This window comes from Numida meleagris, chromosome 7, assembly GCF_002078875.1.
Source record: "Numida meleagris isolate 19003 breed g44 Domestic line chromosome 7, NumMel1.0, whole genome shotgun sequence".
In the NCBI taxonomy this organism is placed as follows: Eukaryota; Metazoa; Chordata; class Aves; order Galliformes; family Numididae; genus Numida; species Numida meleagris.
The window spans coordinates 13,570,764-13,590,184 of NC_034415.1; the positions used below are offsets into that span (position 1 = coordinate 13,570,764).

A 19,421-nucleotide genomic window follows, 5' to 3' on the forward strand; every position below is an offset into this window, starting at 1 on the left:
GCCACAAATACCAGGAAGCCCCTGTATCTAGTGTCTGGAGACTGGAAGAATATCTTGGTGACCTATTACAACACAACTACCCTCCTCATTCTTCTCAGCTAGAATCAAATGAATCTTTGATTTGACCAGACACCCTGAAAGTATAAGCTTTACTGAGCCAGAAGTCTTACGGTACACGTGAGGGGAAAAAACACTACTTTTGAAAAATATGTCCTTTTCTAATGAAAAGGACCGTTTTTCTGTTTCTATGAAACAAAACCTCTACTTATCTGACTCTCTTACAACATTATTAACTGGTGAAATGATCTGTTAGTTCAGATGGCACGAAGATGCTACTGTTATTTCTGCACTTCTTGGATAAGACTGTCTTGGTCTGTTTGTCTTTGGATATATCCAATCAGTGGTAATCAAACTAGTGTATTGTTGAGTACTAATTAATACTCTTGCAGTAGATAGTTGCTAACCATATGGAAAGTGTATCTGTATGACACTACACCTACAGTTCCACAGACAGGGTAGCCTGTTGGTTCCAAGTAAGTGTTAGGATAAATACTTCACAGTTGGAGGGAATAGTAACTCACCTCAGGCAAACACTGAGTAAGTAGCAGTAGTTACTGCATTTTGAACTTTATTTGAAATTAAACATTAAATCAATAGTTTATGTATTATAGATTCAAATCATCTTGGTGATGGGATTCAGAGGTACCTTTTGCTATGACTGTTTTAATATTTATTTTATTAATGACAATCTAATTTTTATACTGGTGATACATGTATTTATAGTAATTTATACTTTTCTAGTGAAATAAAGGTGACTGGGAAAATAAGACAGTTTCATTTTTTAAATGGAGTACAATATTCATTCTGGAACTGAAGATACGTTTAGGAAACACATCTTGTGATTGCAGTTTACACAAGTTGCCAGAAATCTAACCAGGACCATGTGAAATAAACCAGCAGGACACCTACTATCTGTAAGGACAAAAATATGAGAAGCCATACTTCACAAACTAATACTAGGTTTTGAAGAGTCCCAAGTTGCTATTCAGCTTTCTGCTTGGTTGAGTGAATATTCAGTATCAGGTTCTTAATCTAATGGAAAGTATATTGGATACCCACCTGGATGTTTACTTCACGATCCCCACACTGATACCTGTACCACTTTGGATACCACATTCAAGGCAGTATAGGGCTTGGCACTGAGCTGATAACTGCTGCAACATTCTACCTATTGCTGCTGCTAACAATGGGGATAAGAACCAAAACAGAAAGGAAAAAAAGTATCAAATAGTTTACACTAATTGGCTGTATACCTCCAGGCTGTGTATGTGCCTTTGAAGAGGATACCAACTGTGTTTATGAGAATTGATAACAAAAAATGATTATCCCAATCTATCAACTTCTACAGAACTGTATTCGATATTTGTTATTCTTACTACACAGTAAGATACTTCTTTATATGGATTAAGAGTCCTGTGATTATCCCACAGTAGTTTACAGATGCTTGATTTGTTCTTGAATTCTGTTATTTACGAGGGAAAAAACTTTTTACTTAATATTGAGCAATAAATGCTTAATGCATTTTTTCGCATAAGATTCTTTTTCCAAAGAAGGCTTACACCAGCAATCAGAAGCATGAGAGTGTGTGGGAGTAAACTTAAAAGCATTCCAAAGTTGTCATCATTACTCCCCTGTTCCACTTCATTAGTTTCATTCAGAGTAGAGCTCAGGAAAGGCGAAAGTTCATAGGAAAACAAAGCCCACAGGAAACAGCACAGCGTTTATTAAACTAGACGGTGCATTTGATTATCCAAATAGAATGTTATAAATAACGCTTTGTTAGCTAGATTTTTCTTGTGCTTTCAATATGAAGGTTGTTTTGATTAAAAGAAAGAAAGAACACCCACAGATCACAAACAGTACCTTAAATGGTGTAAGAACGGCCCACTGCTGCACAAGTTTTAGAAACCCGTGGCATTTCTGCTCCCTAGCTACAATACTTTATAGCCTCAGCAATGCTCAGTAACCAGAGTCACGAGGCCTCCAGATTCCATTTCTGAAGTTTTCTGCCTGTTTGCGAAGACATTTGAGAATGGGGCTTTTTCCCTCCCCCACCTCTCATGCAAAGCTCCATGGATCAGTGTACGCAGCCTGTGCAAACTGTTCTAATGCAGAGGTTTAACTTTCTCAGTATTGTCACTAGGAAGAAATAGTAGATCCTATCCAGGGCACACACACACAGGGCCAGCTTCAGCGCTCTATGAATGATGGACAGAGCCAGCCAGACAGAGAATTGATGTGAGAAGGGGAAGGCTTTTCCTACATACCCAAGTTCCCTGGCCTATCTTACAAACACATTTCTGTCTCCAAGTGGGTTCCTACTGATGCTCCTAATTCCCCATCTTCTGCTTTGCCTTCAACTATTTCAAGAGGAGAAAAACATTTACACACTTCCCTGACACAACACTTGGGCAAATGAATGTGTAGCATTGCATACTGTAACAAGCCACAATCATTTTATAATATTGCTTTAAATTCAAACTTTTCTTCAAACAAGCGAATAAAGGCTGATGTGATCCCAGCTTTCTGCCAGCCCTAACAACACTGTAGGTGATGACTGCCATTACTTCAAATGAACAGCTCTACAGGACTTAGATATGGCTATAGACAGCTTAGCCAATCTATTCCCAGCAGATTCGGCTTCACACTGTGAGAAGGGTGCTGCTGAGAAGCACAATACTAAAAGAATGCTATTATAAGTTTAACTTAAATCACTGTTCATGTGGCAGTTCAGGACAAAGTTTCTGCATTGAGTGAGTGAGAACAAAACAGCTATGAAATATTTCCTTCTTATTTTCCAAGTTAGTACTGATTGCTGCACAATTTTAGAGCTCCATAATACACAGGAACAAGCGGGCTTTTGAGACGACCAGACAAGAGTCAGTTCAGCAGTTTGCAGTTACTCAGTACTTAGCCACTACACGTAAGAGTGCTTCCTATAGCCTAGGTTTGTCACTGCAGGAGAGGGAAGTCCTGGGCTGGAGCTTTGTTGATGGGTTTCTGGATGAATTTTAACTCCTTTCTCAAACACAAAGAACAATCTGCTAGACAGGGCAGAAACAGGAACTGCTCAGCTGAAGATCTTTCCAAAACCACTCCACATGGTGTTGCCACACCATCCGCTCTTCTCCTGTACAGTACATCCACAACATTAACGCAGAGATAATCCTCACAGAAAGCTGTCCTTTCCTTATATACTGCTGTAGGTCCCCTCCAGTGCGATACAGCAGGTCACTTAAAAAAGCTCAGGGTGTAATGAACTGGACAGATGTGCTGCAAAACTGTTTTTCCTTCTACCCTATGATGGGAAATGTTCCCGCCAGTTAGATTCTTCTGCTGCTTTTGGCATGAGCTCTAAAATAGACCCAAATAGCTCATATCAGTATCTTCCAAAAGGGCCCAGAGGAACACCTACATCTTTTCCTGCAATTCCTCAGCCTGTAAACTGCAGATGAATTAGGCAGTTTCATAGAAAGATTTGCCTCAGGGTCAATTTATTTCAATAAAATCTGCCCGTACTTAGGGAAAAAAAAAGACATAACCATTCGACTGCCCCCTGGGCTCTTATAGCCAGGTTCTATCTTGTATATCCAGGGGCAGGTATTACGTCCTTTTCTCATAAAAAAAATGCATTCCATAGGTGACATACTTCAATTTTTTGTTCCTATAAGAAGCTCACAACTCTTCTCCTCCTTCCCCAAGTTGCATTGTTGACATTTCCATTCCGCCTACCCATACTCTGTTCATTTCCATGACTACTACTTCCCCAGAGATGCACTCACCATCTCATTAGGATCTCAGTTATATGAAAATATAGCATCTGAATAAATATATATTCCTTAATAAATGATCAGGAATATTCTAATAGCACAGCAACATTTTTCACTCTCTACAACTTCTCTTGCTCACCATAATCAGATCAGAAACTTTGAGCATTTCCTAACACTGTTGAGTGTTTCAGTGCACTTACCATTTAATAGTAACACTTTTAGTGACATTTTAATTAACAATGAAATCAATAATCTGAACTCAAAGGATATTCTCAGTTCCAGACCAAAGTACATCTCAGTGCCACCTTTTTTTTCCTGTTCATATTTTCTACCCTATCACTTCAGAACTTATTTAAATAGCAAAGTACCCAAATGTTATAATAATCACAAAACTCTTTCATCAGAAGAGCAGTTTAATTAAAAATCCTTCCTCTGAATAGAGATGTTCTCCCAGTGTGATCATATTATTTTTAATTTGCCCTTCAGTGGCCATAAAGCTAAATTAAAAATCAAGTGTAATAAAAGAGCTAAAATGACAAGAGAGATTTTAAAGCCTTCTCCAATAAACGTAGTCATTATTTCAGCCCCAAAAGATGGTATTTTTAAACTTAATTAAAAGAGTACATTCTTGATTAACATAGAAGATTTTCCCTCTGCTGCTTTTGTACTTTACCATTTATTCATGTCCAAAACATATCTTCACAGAGATGACAGTCTTATATTCCATCTTTCCACTTTATTCATAAAATATCCATTTGCTTCCATAAATCATCAAGGATGCAACCATATCATCATACGTCACTGCTTCAGCTATCTTTACTGGAGTAGAAGCATAAACATATCTTGTTTACGTTTCATAGTGCAAGATCACAATAGCAGCACTGTATAAGCAATTTATACTCCAGAAGCCATCTCTACAACACTAATCCTGCAACTCAACATTCAGTATTACATTCTAGGTGACTTAGAAAAGATGACCCCAAGTGGCAAAAAAGAGGCATAATCACTACATTATTATCAATCTAATTTTTCCTAAACGACCAGCATGCTGATACCCTGTTTGAATCCAGATTCCACCAGAACTTGAAGGAAAGGGGCATATTAAATTTATTAAATCTTCTCTTTCCTACTAGTGAGGAGCAATGGATAACTTGAACAGTTCAATGAGACCCAATGGGAAACCTGGGAGCAGTTATCTCCCTAGATATCTCCCAAAGTGACTCCAAGTGACTCCAAGTGGCTGAGGGAACTGAGATCATTCAGTCTGGAGAAGAGGAGGCTCAGAGATCTTACTGCCCTCTACAGCTATCTGAAAGGAGGTTGTGGCAAGGTAGGAGTTGGTCTCTTCTCCAACATAACCGGCAATATGACGAGCGGGAACGGCCCGAAGTTGCACCAGGGGAGGTTCAGGCTGGATATTAGGAAAAACTTCTTTTCCAGAAGAGTGGTGAGGCACTGGAACAAGCTGCCGAGGGAGTTGATGGAGTCACTGTCCCTGGAGGTGTTAAGGAAAGGTTAGATGTAGTACTTAAGGACATAGTTTAGTGGGCAATATTGGTGGTAGGTGGATGGGTGGACTAGATCATCTTAGAGGTCTTTTCCAACCCTAATGATTATATGATTCTATCAAAAGATATTCACACAAGATTAAATCTCTTACCATGCTTTTTTCCCCCCCTTCAAGATATCTGAAACAGAGAACAGATTCCTGTTGCTATCCTTTTAAGGAATGGATTGAGAACCCCTGAGAAGTGGCTATGATCTTTTAGGAGCACTGAAAAATGTGTTACTACCTCACAAGGCATAAATGTTGCACTGAAAGCCACGCAGGTTACACCGCAGCACAAGTATGTTTGGAACTATAACAACACACTCTAACAAGTTAAAAAAAGGCTCAGATAGGAAGAGACCAGCTGGAATGCAACAGGAGTTGTAACAGTGGCTAATTTGGGCTTCATATGCTTTGATTTCTACTGAGCTTGCCTAAAAAAGCAACCTCTGAAAAAGCCTTTTTGGGGAATGCCCCCCATTCCAAGGGCAGTGACAGGCACAAGAAATAGTCAGAGGAACAGGTCTCGGGTGAGAGGCTGCTCTGCTCATCTGTGCCGTTTCTCTCAAGAGGACCAATGACTTACCACAACCTCGGGAACACGAACACACAGGCATGTACACAGGAACTACTTGCCTCTCAAACGTACCCATGTAAGCACCTTGTATCCCATGGATACAATGCACTCCAGCACCTCAGAAAAGGGTAAGGAACTTTGGAGATACACCCTAATCGTTAAGATTTTTGTGAACATTGAAGAATTAAATTCAAGCAGGCCTTCCAAGATTTTCTTAGGACTGCTATAAATATGACTATCCTAATATATAAAATCTAATTATAATTTTTCTATCATCTACCTAGCATTTTTAAGTTTAAGAAGATCAGAATCTCAATGTGCAGAATTTACCTTGGTCCCTAACTCCCTGTTACACATAAAAACCCACCTGCTACTGGTTCCTGACTTTCCAGAGAGGTCCTGTTGCAGTATTTAAGATTGCATTGGAGTTCTAGGAAGCCTTCAACACACATTTATTTCTCCTTAACCATTGTTTCCCCAAACGCTTCAGTTCATTAGTCCCTCTATGGAGGGTTATCCTGCAGTACTGTACAACATCTGGCATATTAGCAGCTTCTGTTTTTAGCTCTGTGGCTTTCATGCCAAGACATTCCTACAGCAACACACCACAATAACGTAAATAAAGGGCTGGTTTACTTTGGGAAGCATCTTCACACTACTTACCCTGTCATGATTCATAAAGACTAAAGTAGGTTTTCAGTCTATTAAATGGTTTTAGTACCCAGTAACAATAGACCCTTCTAAGAAAATATCTGGTTATGTAGAGGAACTTCTCCAATTGCATGTGTGGTGTGGTTTTTCCAGAGCAGCATTCTCCAAACTTTTTATAATCAGGATTTCTTTTAAAATTACTGTGATTTGAGCCAAAGTCTGAAGATATTTTTATGCAGAAAATTTGCTTTGTCACATAGGTGGAGTTTCCAAATAAATCAGTCTCAACAGTCAAAGTTTTATAATAGACAGTTTTGACCTCATTTTTCCAGTTCTGTTCTATTTTAGTATAGCATCATGTGTGGATGCCATGTCTCCCAGAATGGGGGACAGACATGGAATAAGAATGTTGGTCTATGGAAAAGCAGAACAGGAAGTGGGGCTGGACACTATTGCACAAAAGCTCCTCTTACCAGTAAAAGCCATTGCATCTTTATACTACAGACTCAACAAGGTCACTAAAAGTGAGGTTTCTAACCAGAGTTAAAAACACTGAGTGCTGGGGCTGGTTTGGGAAAGATATAATCCACAGAAGCAATGTGTCCAAGTTCCTCTTGCCTCATATTTTATAATGCCAACTGTATGATTACTATTACTCTGTTGCACTCCTCGCAGAATTACTGGCAATGTGTCTTCAGTTTCCAAAGCCAGCCCCCACAGAATTGCACCAGACATTCATGCATACGATTTCAATTTAATCTTCAAATTTATCATGTTTTTTTAAACTATTCCCTCAAGATAGCTTCTGTCTGTGGACTTCCAGGCTATTTATAGTCTGGCTCCACTTTTGCATACAGAGAACTAAAATGATGCAGCAGTTCATGGGTGACTGTAACATTTAAGACAACATTCTTCTAAGGTTTTAACAAAGATAAATTGCCTTTGTACTAGCTTGGCTGTATTTCTGTTTGAAGACAAAACCACTGCATCTTACATTTATTACATGCATATGACAGGATGAGTTTTCTCAGAATGCATATCTGTCACACAAGCCTTTACTGGGCAAAAATTCTAATCTTTCAGGTGGAGTTTAAGGCATTACAATAAAATCTGACTGCAGATGGCTGGAAGGGTGAGGGTGGCAGTCTGTCCCGCAGTGAAAAAGATGCCTATTAATAAATTAATAAGTTAACATATAAGCAAAAAATAGGCAGACTAACCTGTAACAACTGTTAATAGATACTCTCAAAATTAAAAAGCCAATTTGTGTGTACACCAGATGAAGTTACTTCCTGCACCACTCTACTTTAAAGTCTTCTACTTTGTTTACTCACAGTCATTCCAGACAGGAAGATAAGAATCCAGATGTGCAATTTCCACGTTGACAACTTGAGACTGAATGACGTATGTTAAAAAACACCACCTGCTTTAGAGTTCTACTGGAAACAATACAAATCTGTCTATTGTAAAGGAGAGATGCCTAAGACATCACCAACACTTGAAATCTCATTTAAGAAATAAAATCCCAGATTTTCTTACCTGTTCAGTTTTTCCCCACAAACTCCAGAGCAATAACATGAGTGAGAATATGGAAGCACAACCTGTGAAGTGAAAAACAACCAGCCTCCTACTCCTGCAGATCACTGATTTATACAAGGCAAGAAACCTCTTTCCATGATCATGAAAGGAACTGGCATAAATCAGGTGGTATCTAATGAAGAAAGAAATACATTATACAATATACAGCACCTTCATAAACAGCAATTTGAACGTCTACATTGTATAATTTCCTCTTGACAAAGATAAGCTCGTTTTATAGCGAAAAAAATGAAACAAGACAAGCTTTTTCTCCAACTGTTTTTCACAGTTGAATTTCAGGAGATCATTATCGTGGAAGTTTCTACAAACATCTCACAGTATCTGTGACAATGGTATATAATTGTTAATAATGGATTTTTAACACCTAACTTAATGATAGGACATCTTAATGTTTTTTCCAAATTTCTGGGTCATTTTATGATACCAAAGATTAGGGATGCAGTAGTACCTATTGAGTCCGCAAAGGGCTGAGTCCTATAGGGAGAAAAATAAAAACAAACAAACAAACAAAAAAATCACGGAATTAATTCTCTCTCTCTCTCTCTAGTGCTAAGCCAGAGGATACTTCTATATAGAAATAAGAAACATGAAGCTCAAATTGCCAATTCTGCTAAGATATAGTGACTCATTCGTCAATTCCAACTATCACTTAATTAAAATGTCTGCCAAGTGGCATTCCACAAAGAGAAGCACAGTCCTGCTTTGATTCTCGCTAGTTAATCACTTCTATACAGCACACAGCTAATGAAATGGCAATGCCTCCAGGATTTTCTTCATATTACAAGTCACCCTCAAATGGTGGTCAATTTTACACTTGAGCTGCTCAGCCAGGCATCTACTAAACTATCTGTACCTCTTTTAGGCAGTAAACATTCCAATACGTGTACAGGCCAGGAAGTAGTTTACACTGCCAACTTTTCCCAGAGTAACTTTGTTTTCTCAGTTTTACTGCTCCATAAATCAATGTTTTTCCTTACATAAGGAAGAATTGGTATTGATGCATACAAAGTATTTGTGATGAACTGGGTAGCAGAGAGACCACAATTGTATAAGCAGCAAACTTTACAGTGCTCAAAATATTAGAATATTAAGTATCACATCTACAGTATAAAATATCATCCAGCTTGTCAGTTAAGTTGAATGACACTTTTTAAAATTGAATTAGAGAAGCTTCCTTACAGAGGTAGCTCTATCCTTTAAGAATGTCAAACAAACTTGTTGCATATGTAATCTCGGTTAAGAGAAGAAAAAATAGTATTAACATTAGAAAGCACTAATGACAGAATAACACCCTTGATATCGATTCATTTAGGTAAACCTATCTCTTAGACTACTGAGTCTCGAGCATCCTGATAGGGGGGACACCTACCACAAACAAACAAAGAAAAAGAAAGTCACAAATACAATAAAGGTAGAGAGTGACTAACTTACATTTCCTCAAAGTACAAGGATTAGGGAGCACTCAAAAGAATTACCACATAAGTACTGGCATTAATCTTATGCAGGTCTATACCCTTCCAACATCAGCAAATTTTGAGGGAAAAGAAGTGGGCAAAGGACGTAGGAGAAATGAGAGAGGTCAAAATCAGAGCAGATTTAAAACAGATCAATGCACCTATAACTCAGTTGCTTTATGTACATATCTTTGAGTACTGAGTTCATGTTTTTGTTAAGCCTACAACTGGACGGCATCATCTGGCTGATGCCTGGATGAATCTCAGGCAGTACTACCGCCTTTATAAGCTGAACACAAGTCAAGTCGCTCATTAAGTAATTTGTTGTTGAATACACACTGTATTTAAAAACCATGATCACATCAAGAAACATAAAAAGCTTAGATATATTTTGTCTTTAGATTTATTATTTCAGAGGCACTTAATGTCTTACATTTATATAGCGCCATTTTCCCCTCAAAAACACTTTACAGTATTTACATACAGGAATGTTTCCCACCACTGTTGAAATGCAGCCACCTGACTAGTACCGGTACCATCTTCAAAGCACCAACAGTTCAGTACTCTGCCTTACCAAGACAGATCAGAATTCCAATTTACAAAATTCAAACTTGTGCTATTAAAAAGACTTACGAGCTAAAACACAGCATCACAGTGCAATTCTGCAACATACTTGAGACTTGATCACTTTCATTAGGTTTTATAAACATTCATTATATCAAGCCATATCAGAATACTTCAATATAAGGCCTTTTAAGAATATCATTCTAAAACGTTTCTTGTACTATTTTACAAGCCTCTTTTGCAATCAAGCACAGAATATTTTCTCTTCCCTCTCAGTACATTTAGAAACACTGAGTGCTGACCCTAAGGAAATAATAGCATCTTCCATGTCAATGAATATCATGTCATCTACAAAGTCAAATTATTTCTCCTTGGTTATAAAATTGGACTTTTTTTTTCTAGTTTATTTAATAAGTCTGAGGTTACACAAAGTTCTGTTAGTAACCAACTGAATTGTGAAGAACCACAGGACTGGTTGCTGGGGTTCCATATCAGTGTGCTGTGTGTGGTTTCGCTTGTCAGTGTTAGAAATATATTAAAGTATCCCAAGTCTACTACTCCACTGCAAAGTCTGCCCTAATCACAAAGATAATAGCAACTTCCTCATTTTAATGGTTTTTTTTTTTTTTTTTGCTTCATGTTTCAAAAAGGAGCTACTAAAACATCCCCCCCAAGAGAAGCTGTTGCATTTGTGCTGACAATTTTCACAAGAATAGCTATCTGGCATCCATATTTTCACAGTTACAGTTAAAAAAAATATTACAGCCTCAATGCATGCTGCTACCTGCTACAGTACAAATTAGGCTGATATGCAAATCTGAGCCTATAGAAAATTCGTATGATAAGGTTTGTCTATTTGTTTTCTATTTGTGGACCAAACAAAAATTTATTCTGGCACCTTATGCTCCTGAATATGGTACACTTTGATTTTCCTTGATGCATCCTATTACGGATCTACTGCGATCACTGGATTCTTAGACTAGGATAGCTGTTTGCGCTTGAATACTATAAAAGAATACCAGCAGTGAAAGTTAAGGGCAGGGACTATGCTTAAAGGAAAAATACTAACAGGTAGCAATCACAACATGAAAGATGGTGAAATTAGGGAGATCAACATACAGCAATACACCCAAATTCATATCCATTTCATGAAAAGATATATTTTTTAAATGTAAACCTGTGATAAAAGATGCACAGAGAGCAGATTTATTGCATATTTTATGCATGCCTTCATGTAATGCATTCCTATATTTTATCTTATGTGGAACAATAAAGAACTATTAGACCTTCACTGTACAACAGGTATTGCAATTTTCTGTTTTAAAGCTTAAACAGTGATTCAGTTTGAGTTATACCTTCCCTGATGCGTTTGTGTTTGTAGAAGTCACATGGCCAGAGTCATCATTTGTATGGGGGGAAAAATGATTACAGTAAACTATTTAAGAGTTTGATTTCTTCGAGAGATCTGGCAGCCAGAATAAGAAAACCAGCAGGAACTAGCCATACTTAGGCAGCACTGAGAACTGCTGGTAATTTTTTCTTTTTTTTTAATCAGAAACCAAGAAACCTCTCAACAGAAATTAGAGAAAAAATTCAAAGAATGAAAGTGTTATTTCAGGCTTCACAGATGAAAAATCCATCAATCAAGGAGTACCATTATCACTGTCTTTCAAACTCATATCTGTAAAGCAGCCAAAACCACAAGGAGATCTGATTTTTGGAAGAGGAAGAAAAGGAAATGTAGCTGCTGTATTACAAAACTGAACACACAGGACACACAACAGTCTGTTAAAATAATCTTCCAGAGGAATGAAGACCTGAGTCCTAACTTCTACCAATTTCAAGAGATGAATGATTGCTCCCACAATTCATGGGAACTATTTGCTTTCTCATATAGCTGGAACATCACTTTTCCCTTTCTGATTGGTCAATCCTTTCCTCCCTCAATTTCCTCTCAACTGTTCATTACCATAGGATTTCACTGACAGAAAAGGTGGAGCTAGGGCTAGGGAAAAGAAGAGGTCTTACTACATCGAAAGAGAATGAGACTGGTGAGCAGCAGATAACTGCATGGACAGACAAAGATTAAAAGAGAACCCAAAACTCAGCACAGAACTAGCTTCACTCTCTTAGCAGAAAGAATAAGTTTCATCTTTCAGGTTCAATCCATTCTTTATCAGCAAAAGGTATATTGGCTACATCACAAGGCTTGGTGAAGGAAAAGGCTCTTACATCAACCAAGCAGAGCACAGATCTGGAGATGGGATAATGTCCTGCATTGTGTGAGATAACTCAGAAATATGCATAGAACAGAGCAAAATATCCAAGACTTCTTTGCAGGAACAAGAGAGGTAGCAACCCTAATTTTAACAGGGCTTTTCACTGAAGGGAAAGAAGGTCTACAAAAGTCAAATCGGCTGATTTCAAATGGTTTGCATCCCAGGATGAATCAGGTTACACTGATTTAAGCCCAATTTAATTTAGGCAGGTTTTTAAACCACAAGAATAAAGACATTCTTAGTACTTATTAATAATTAAACCAACATATACACAATTAGCAATATCCTACATAATAGTAAATGCTTAACAGCTTGTTTTAAGTTATCCTAGTTAATTTGTTTAAAAACAAGCTGAGTAGTTTTACTGTACAATGTCTGCCATTCTACACATTTCCAGTAATCAGTCTCTGTAGCAGTTCAGTTAAGGACTTTTAAGATCCAAATTCAACTGTGTCTTCAGTTATCTTCTTGAATTCGTAATTTCCTCTGCCATCCATGTGCAAGTAAAACTGAAACAAAAACACATACATTATCAACCCCTTAAAATTTACCAGCTCTATAAATGCATAAGTAAGTTAGAATTTTTAAGTAGCTTTAATGTAAAAATCTTAGCTGGCCAGGGCTTCCCACCTCATGCTTCACTACATTCAATTACCTCTGGGGAAAAAAATATACATATGTATAATATACATACACATACACACAGGTTTTGTTCTTATCAAGCATAAGTCCACTGGTTGTAATGCCAATATCTTGTTTATTGTGACAATATACTGAAAGTATACATTCATCCCTCTATATTAATTCAGTATCTGCCCCTCCTCCTGCCTCCCCACTACACAGACACAATTCAGGTAAGAAGTGATAATAATAGTAATGTATTAAATTTGGAAAAAAAAGTCCATGTATTAGAGACAAACTTATTCATAGGTATAGCACGTAGGTATCTTCTGAAAGCAAAATCTCTATGCTTTTTACTGGATTCTCATTAAAATTGCTTTGCTGTTGGGTTAGGGTTATTTTTTCAGGGGCATTTTTCTGAGGCTAAAAACTTCTCATAATCAGAAGTATAAGAATATTTCAAATTCTGCAACAGAATTATGAAAGAATGACGTTTTAATAAAAAAAGAACACCATCTACTTGGAAATAAAATGTGAAAATCTTGTATTTAATTGAAAAATCAAACAAAACCTCAACCAACTACAGATACGCTTAGCAAAAGGACAGATTACATACATCATGATGTTTCCAGAGTGACTTCCGGTGGGAGACTGTGAAGAGAGTGATGCCAACCTACACAAATAAGGAAATAAGGCAGTTAATTTAATTTTTCTCATGGATAGATAGTATTTATTTTTCAGCCTAATATAGCTGATGAAATTAAATTCATAAACACAAACTTCTAGACTACTATTAGTAGTGTAAATATGTAGCCTTAATACAAGATTTTACAATTTAAAAAAAAAGAGTGCTAACTTCTCCAATTGATTTCACCATTCTCTTGCTCCTGATCGTTTGGTAGAATTAATAGGGCAAGCAAGATAAAGATGTAGGTGACTAAAATATACCTGATAATTAAAAATAGTCTATTTGAACGTGGAAAAAAAAAATCACAAATGCCCAAGCCACAAAAGCAATTATTAATTATAAACTTTGTAAATGACAACTTAAAGGTAATTTTCCTTTGCTTCCTTGCAACTCAGTCAACTATGAATTGTACCAAATAAAAGACAAAATGGCTCCAATAATAAAACAGGGTAGTTTTTTTTTTTTTGTTTCTGCAAGGACAGATGAGACAAGAACTCTGTTTTTCAATAATATACATTAGCCACCTGGCAGCAGTAATTCTAAAAACAAGTGGACATTCCAGTCTTAAAATAAAACTTGCAAAACTGTTCTTACAAAATTTTCACAGTATTCATATTTATGTGGCAAAATTACTTCAAGAAACAATGCCTATTATTCTGCAGTCCTCATCTAATATGAATTCTGATACAGAGAGACCACATGTACACCAACATTATCATGAGACTTCAAAATACTTATTGAACCCTAGCACGCATAAAGAGACCTTGCATGCCCTAAGCTTTTATTTTTCCCCCTTTCAATAAACTCTATACTAGGCATAAGGTACAGTCCCCCCCTTATACTATTTTCAAGTTTCCTCTTAACCACAGACATAATTCTAGAAATGTAAGATTCTGAGGAAAAAAAAATTACATATTTTCTGGAGTATGTTTCATGTAACTCTTGTAACTAAGCAAACTCTCGTTTTTCTTAGCCACGATGAATAACAATGGATGAACAATAAGGAAAAAACAAAGATTTTCTTAGTAATACAACCTCAGGAATGCAAGGAAGGAAGAAATGAGAAAGAGTGGGTTGGCAGCGCCAAAGTTCTTCTGCAGCACTAATTTGTGAAGGCCTTGAGCACTCTCCTCCAGAAACATCTTCATGCGCACCCTGAATACTTTAATGTGCAATAGACATCTGATCCCTCACGCTAGGTTTGAAAGAATACTAGGCACTTACTGGAATTTTTTTCTAAAGTAGTAAAGAATACTTGTCTGCAGTTGGAAGACGCAGCCTGGCCCTCAAATAACAAAAAAAAAGATTATCTTTCTGCAAGGCACCACAGAAGCACACAGAATGTCTAGGATGAGGAGCAAGTTATTTGCTACGTAGATCACAGAATTGTGCAGGTGAGAAGATACAAAATAGCAGTGGGCCATTTCTACTTTAGATATTCACATGGGGGCACTACTGCAGGAAAAAATAATTAAGCGGAAGTGATGAAACATCATGTATTCACTGTATAAGGACTGGCACAACTGCTGTAACAAGCAATTTTGTCTCCAAATGTCAGTCTTTCAAAATTAGAAACTCACTAAAAGCAGGGAGAACACAGCAGTGCTTTTTTGTACAATTTATTGAAAAATAGAAGGAAAGGACTTACCTTTCGGCAGTGACTGTAAATGTAGCCTTCTACATCGACACTAACAGCACTGGTGCATTCATCCAGAATTGCAAACTGGGGCTTATGATAAAATAATCTTGCCATCTGGAAAGCAAACCAAAGAAATTATGCGGATACAGGACTGCAATCAGTACAGCAACGTGACAACGTAAACTTAAAATCAACATCCAACAATTTACTGTGGGAAGAGAGTTTTGAGAGCTGTATATTACCACTGACTTCTTTTTAATTGCAAAACTATTATTTTAAAAACATCTGTTCACATAATCAAAGTGTAAGGAGTGGTACAAGTTCAATATTCCTATTACATTTCAAGCAAAAGTAATTGTTACTTTAACTGTTTTTGCAGTATTCAGTTACTTAAAGAAGGAAAACCCCAGAAAGTGAAGTTAAATATCAATATTTAACACACAAAATTTGGTTAAAATCCAGATTGCATTTTCAACTTATTTCCTGTATTTTTTAAGTATTCATGCTTTTGAGACATACAGCCATTCTCTGTTTTTCTCCTCCGCTGAGTACATCCATCCAGTCCTGAACACTGTCCCAGCCGCCTTCACGTTCCAAGATTTGACCCAGCTGCACGTTATCCAAGTACTCCTTCAGCACCTTTTTTGAAAGGTAATGACAAAGCTTAAGTGAACTTGATAAGAAAAAAGATTTAAAAGAGTTATAAAGGGTTATGTTACTATGCAGGTGTATTATCAACCATGATAAACACTGGAAACAAATTAAATGCAGTGTTTTTAATCGCATCAGTATTTTTAATATAAAGCTAATGTAAAACTATTTGTCTCACTTAAGATGAGTAAATGAGTCGTTTATCATTACCTGGTCAGAAATCCCTTTCTTTCGCTGATCTTCTAAAGTATCTGGGTATATAACTTGATCTCTGAGTGTTCCAAGAGTCATATATGGTCTCTGAGAGAATTATAGACAATAAGTTATGTCAAATATTTATAAACAGTTATTGAAGGAAGAAAGAGAAGACTTGTCAGTTGAAGTACTTTGTCTCACCTGGGGAACATAGAACAACTTTCCTCTTATAGGTTTTGTTAAACGTCCACCAAACAAAGGCCACAACTACAACAAGAAAAAGGTTTAAACTTGAGGAAAAAAAGTTCTACAATAGTGCTTCTGTTGTAGACTTTTCTCCTTCTGTTTGAAAAAAGTTTCCTTACCTCACCAAGAACACGAAAAAGTGAGCTCTTTCCACATCCATTTGGCCCACAAATCAGAACATTTGCACCAGATCGAACCTAAAAATGTGGACATCACATTAAACAATAGTGAGAAAGTACTGCTGGAAGCTACCGAAAGCTGCTACAAATATAAGACAAGTTCTTGTCCTTGCAGGCTTGTGTAGTAGCAGTTTTTGACATAAGTATTGTTGGAAATAGTTCATTGAATTCTTTTCTCCAGCTAGTTTGGCATCAATTGTGGCTGGAAAAAACAAATGTTTGTTGCAAAAAAAGTTTGTCGCAACAGTTTATTGCCTTTCTTTTTCAAAATTAAAAAAAGAACATGAATTTTGTTCTTGCATATGCGTATCATACAAGCATCTCTCTTTACATTTTTCTTTGCTTGCTTTTTTAACTCAGACCGCTAACCATTTTCACTTTAAAGTGTTAAATGAAGTGCAATATGTTTTGCGATGATGATTAAAATCTTACCTCAAAGTTCAGGTCTTGAATCAAAACATCTCCATTAGGTGTCACCAACGGAACATGATCAAACCTATTTGTATTTAAAGAATAAAACAAATCAAAATGAGAGCGGGTGCCTAAAAGCAGCTAGCACTGCATGCTTATGCAAAGATTTCAGGACAAGAGAAGTCTTCAGCAGTATTTCATTCAGCGCATTGTCTCAGTTTCCAACTATCAGCAGCTAAGAAAATTAAGACATTGCTTTTGTTTCAAGGGTGTTTACTGAACATCTTGAAAGTTTTTTCTTCATGTATGTGTTTTCTGGATATTTCTAAATCTTTAGTCTCCAAAACATCCTATGGATATAAACCTATATTTAGTTTGCTTTCTTAAAATAGCTCTGTCATTAACTTCCTTCTCCTGTCCTCCCTCTACTCGCACACCTGGCTTCCACACTAACTAGACTGAGGCTATTTAACGTCTTAACTTGCCTTACTTCATGTCTTGTTTTAGTAGTACTACTACATCAACACTGTGTTCTTCAGGCCACAAAAAAATTACTACTTATGTACATCAATGACCAGTCAAAGCATACAAAATATAAATGTTTTGAAAAGGAATACAGACTTGCTCCTGATTTTTGCAGCTAAACTATATCAAAGAACAAAACATGCTCTCAAAATCTTTTCTAATGGACTGATGGAACATTCAAAAAAAAAAAAAAGGTCTGGGCAGCAGGAAATGTTACCAAAAAGGCTAAGTGAATACATCAGGTATTATGTTTTCTGCTAATATCCAAAGACAAAGGCTGACTTACAGAACAAAAGTGTTAAGTGGGAGTGAGAGGGAATTGTTTGTTAGCGATCTGCAGTACAGCAGGAATTGCTTACTGTAATTAAGTGTATTAAGAGGTCTATTAACAGTGGTAGAAGAAAAGACTAAAAAGCCAGACTATGTTAAAAATACTGAAATTGTAGGAACTTGATACACATACTTGATAAGGTTATCAGTGTTGATAATTTCTCCAGATCCAGGTATCAAAGGCAAAGCTTGTTTTATATCTGCATCTTAATTTAAAGAAAAAAACATATTAAAAACTGAAGCATTAAGAAGAGATGCCAAGTATTGCACAGCATACATCCCATTTACCTTTTTCTTGCGATACCATAGTACGCTGATATTTGCCACTATTCAAGTCCTTCAGAACCTGCATTAATTCTGTAATTCGAGCTGTGAAACTAAAGAAAACAACCTATAAATAATCTTTAGAAGTTTCAGAAATCTATGCAAGCAGCAGCAAGTATTCCACTACGAAAACAAAATGAAAACATTCTTCAACACAGCACAGGAAGTGAAGAGTTTAGAACTGCACTAAGGTTGCAAGAATCTTCTCCTACTATAGTCAAATATTCAATATTTTAGCAAAGGACTTTTCATAAGTGAACTAAAAAACCCCAAACATTTTTGTAAAATAACACATAATTGATTCACGAGTACCTGCCAATGTCTTTTCAACTAACCATTCAAACTGTATCCTGCTACTTTTTAGAGGAGATAAATATGTCTTCAAATACAGTGTTTTCAGTATAAAATGTTTTTAATTTTTGAATACACTGTTCTGAACAAAGCACATATCTCATTTTAATTCTACAGTTATGTTTCTTAAAATGAGATGAGAAAGAGCAAAAACACAACTTTAAGAAAGATTATCTTAAGCAAGTACTGTTACACTTACCCAGCCAATCTCGTCATCTCACGACCTGCTAGGACTATTCTACCCAAAGCTTGAGACATTCTCAGTAACATTCTTCCACTTTGGTAGTAATCCTAGAGTAGAATAAGGTTTCTTTATTTGAACTAACAAAACATACATTCAAGATATTGTTTTATTTCTGTCCTGTTTACCTCCAGAAGTTCTGCGTGGGTACTATTCTGATGACGAGGATCAGCCAGGTTCAAAAATGGACGACTTACAACCAGGTAACCAACCACAGTGGCAAGATCTGCAGTTTTTAAGGGTAAATATTAAACCACATATTAATTGAAGCAATAAAAAAACAGTTTAGTGCTTTTTTTTTTTTTTTTTTACAGCCTGTTAGCAGTGAACACTTACATTTGGCAATGATAGTATCAATGAAACCCATAGAGAACCGGAACAGGATGAAATTATGTAAGTGTTCCACCTGGCAAGTTACAGAAATAAAAGAGTCAAACTTTATCAGTACTTGCTTTACTATATTTTATTATTTTATAATATCCAAGTATAGTTGTTTTTCAGTAAGTCACAAATACCC

The 19,421-nt window shown here is 36.6% G+C and overlaps 1 protein-coding gene across 1 annotated transcript in view; it reads right to left on the reverse strand.

Annotated features, from left to right (window-relative positions):
• Positions 10,046-19,421, reverse strand: part of ABCD3 (ATP binding cassette subfamily D member 3) — a 28,223-nt gene continuing 18,847 nt past the window's right edge. Inside the window, exons 11-23 of the mRNA XM_021405563.1 lie at positions 19,241-19,310; positions 19,033-19,130; positions 18,863-18,954; positions 18,277-18,365; positions 18,122-18,194; positions 17,155-17,218; positions 16,663-16,740; positions 16,499-16,564; positions 16,313-16,402; positions 15,971-16,090; positions 15,461-15,565; positions 13,741-13,797; positions 10,046-13,012 (exon numbers count right to left, since the gene is read on the reverse strand). Of these exons, the coding sequence (XP_021261238.1) occupies positions 12,935-13,012; positions 13,741-13,797; positions 15,461-15,565; positions 15,971-16,090; positions 16,313-16,402; positions 16,499-16,564; positions 16,663-16,740; positions 17,155-17,218; positions 18,122-18,194; positions 18,277-18,365; positions 18,863-18,954; positions 19,033-19,130; positions 19,241-19,310 (1,080 nt within the window). The 3' untranslated portion in view covers positions 10,046-12,934. The remainder of the gene's footprint in view (positions 13,013-13,740; positions 13,798-15,460; positions 15,566-15,970; positions 16,091-16,312; positions 16,403-16,498; positions 16,565-16,662; positions 16,741-17,154; positions 17,219-18,121; positions 18,195-18,276; positions 18,366-18,862; positions 18,955-19,032; positions 19,131-19,240; positions 19,311-19,421) is intronic.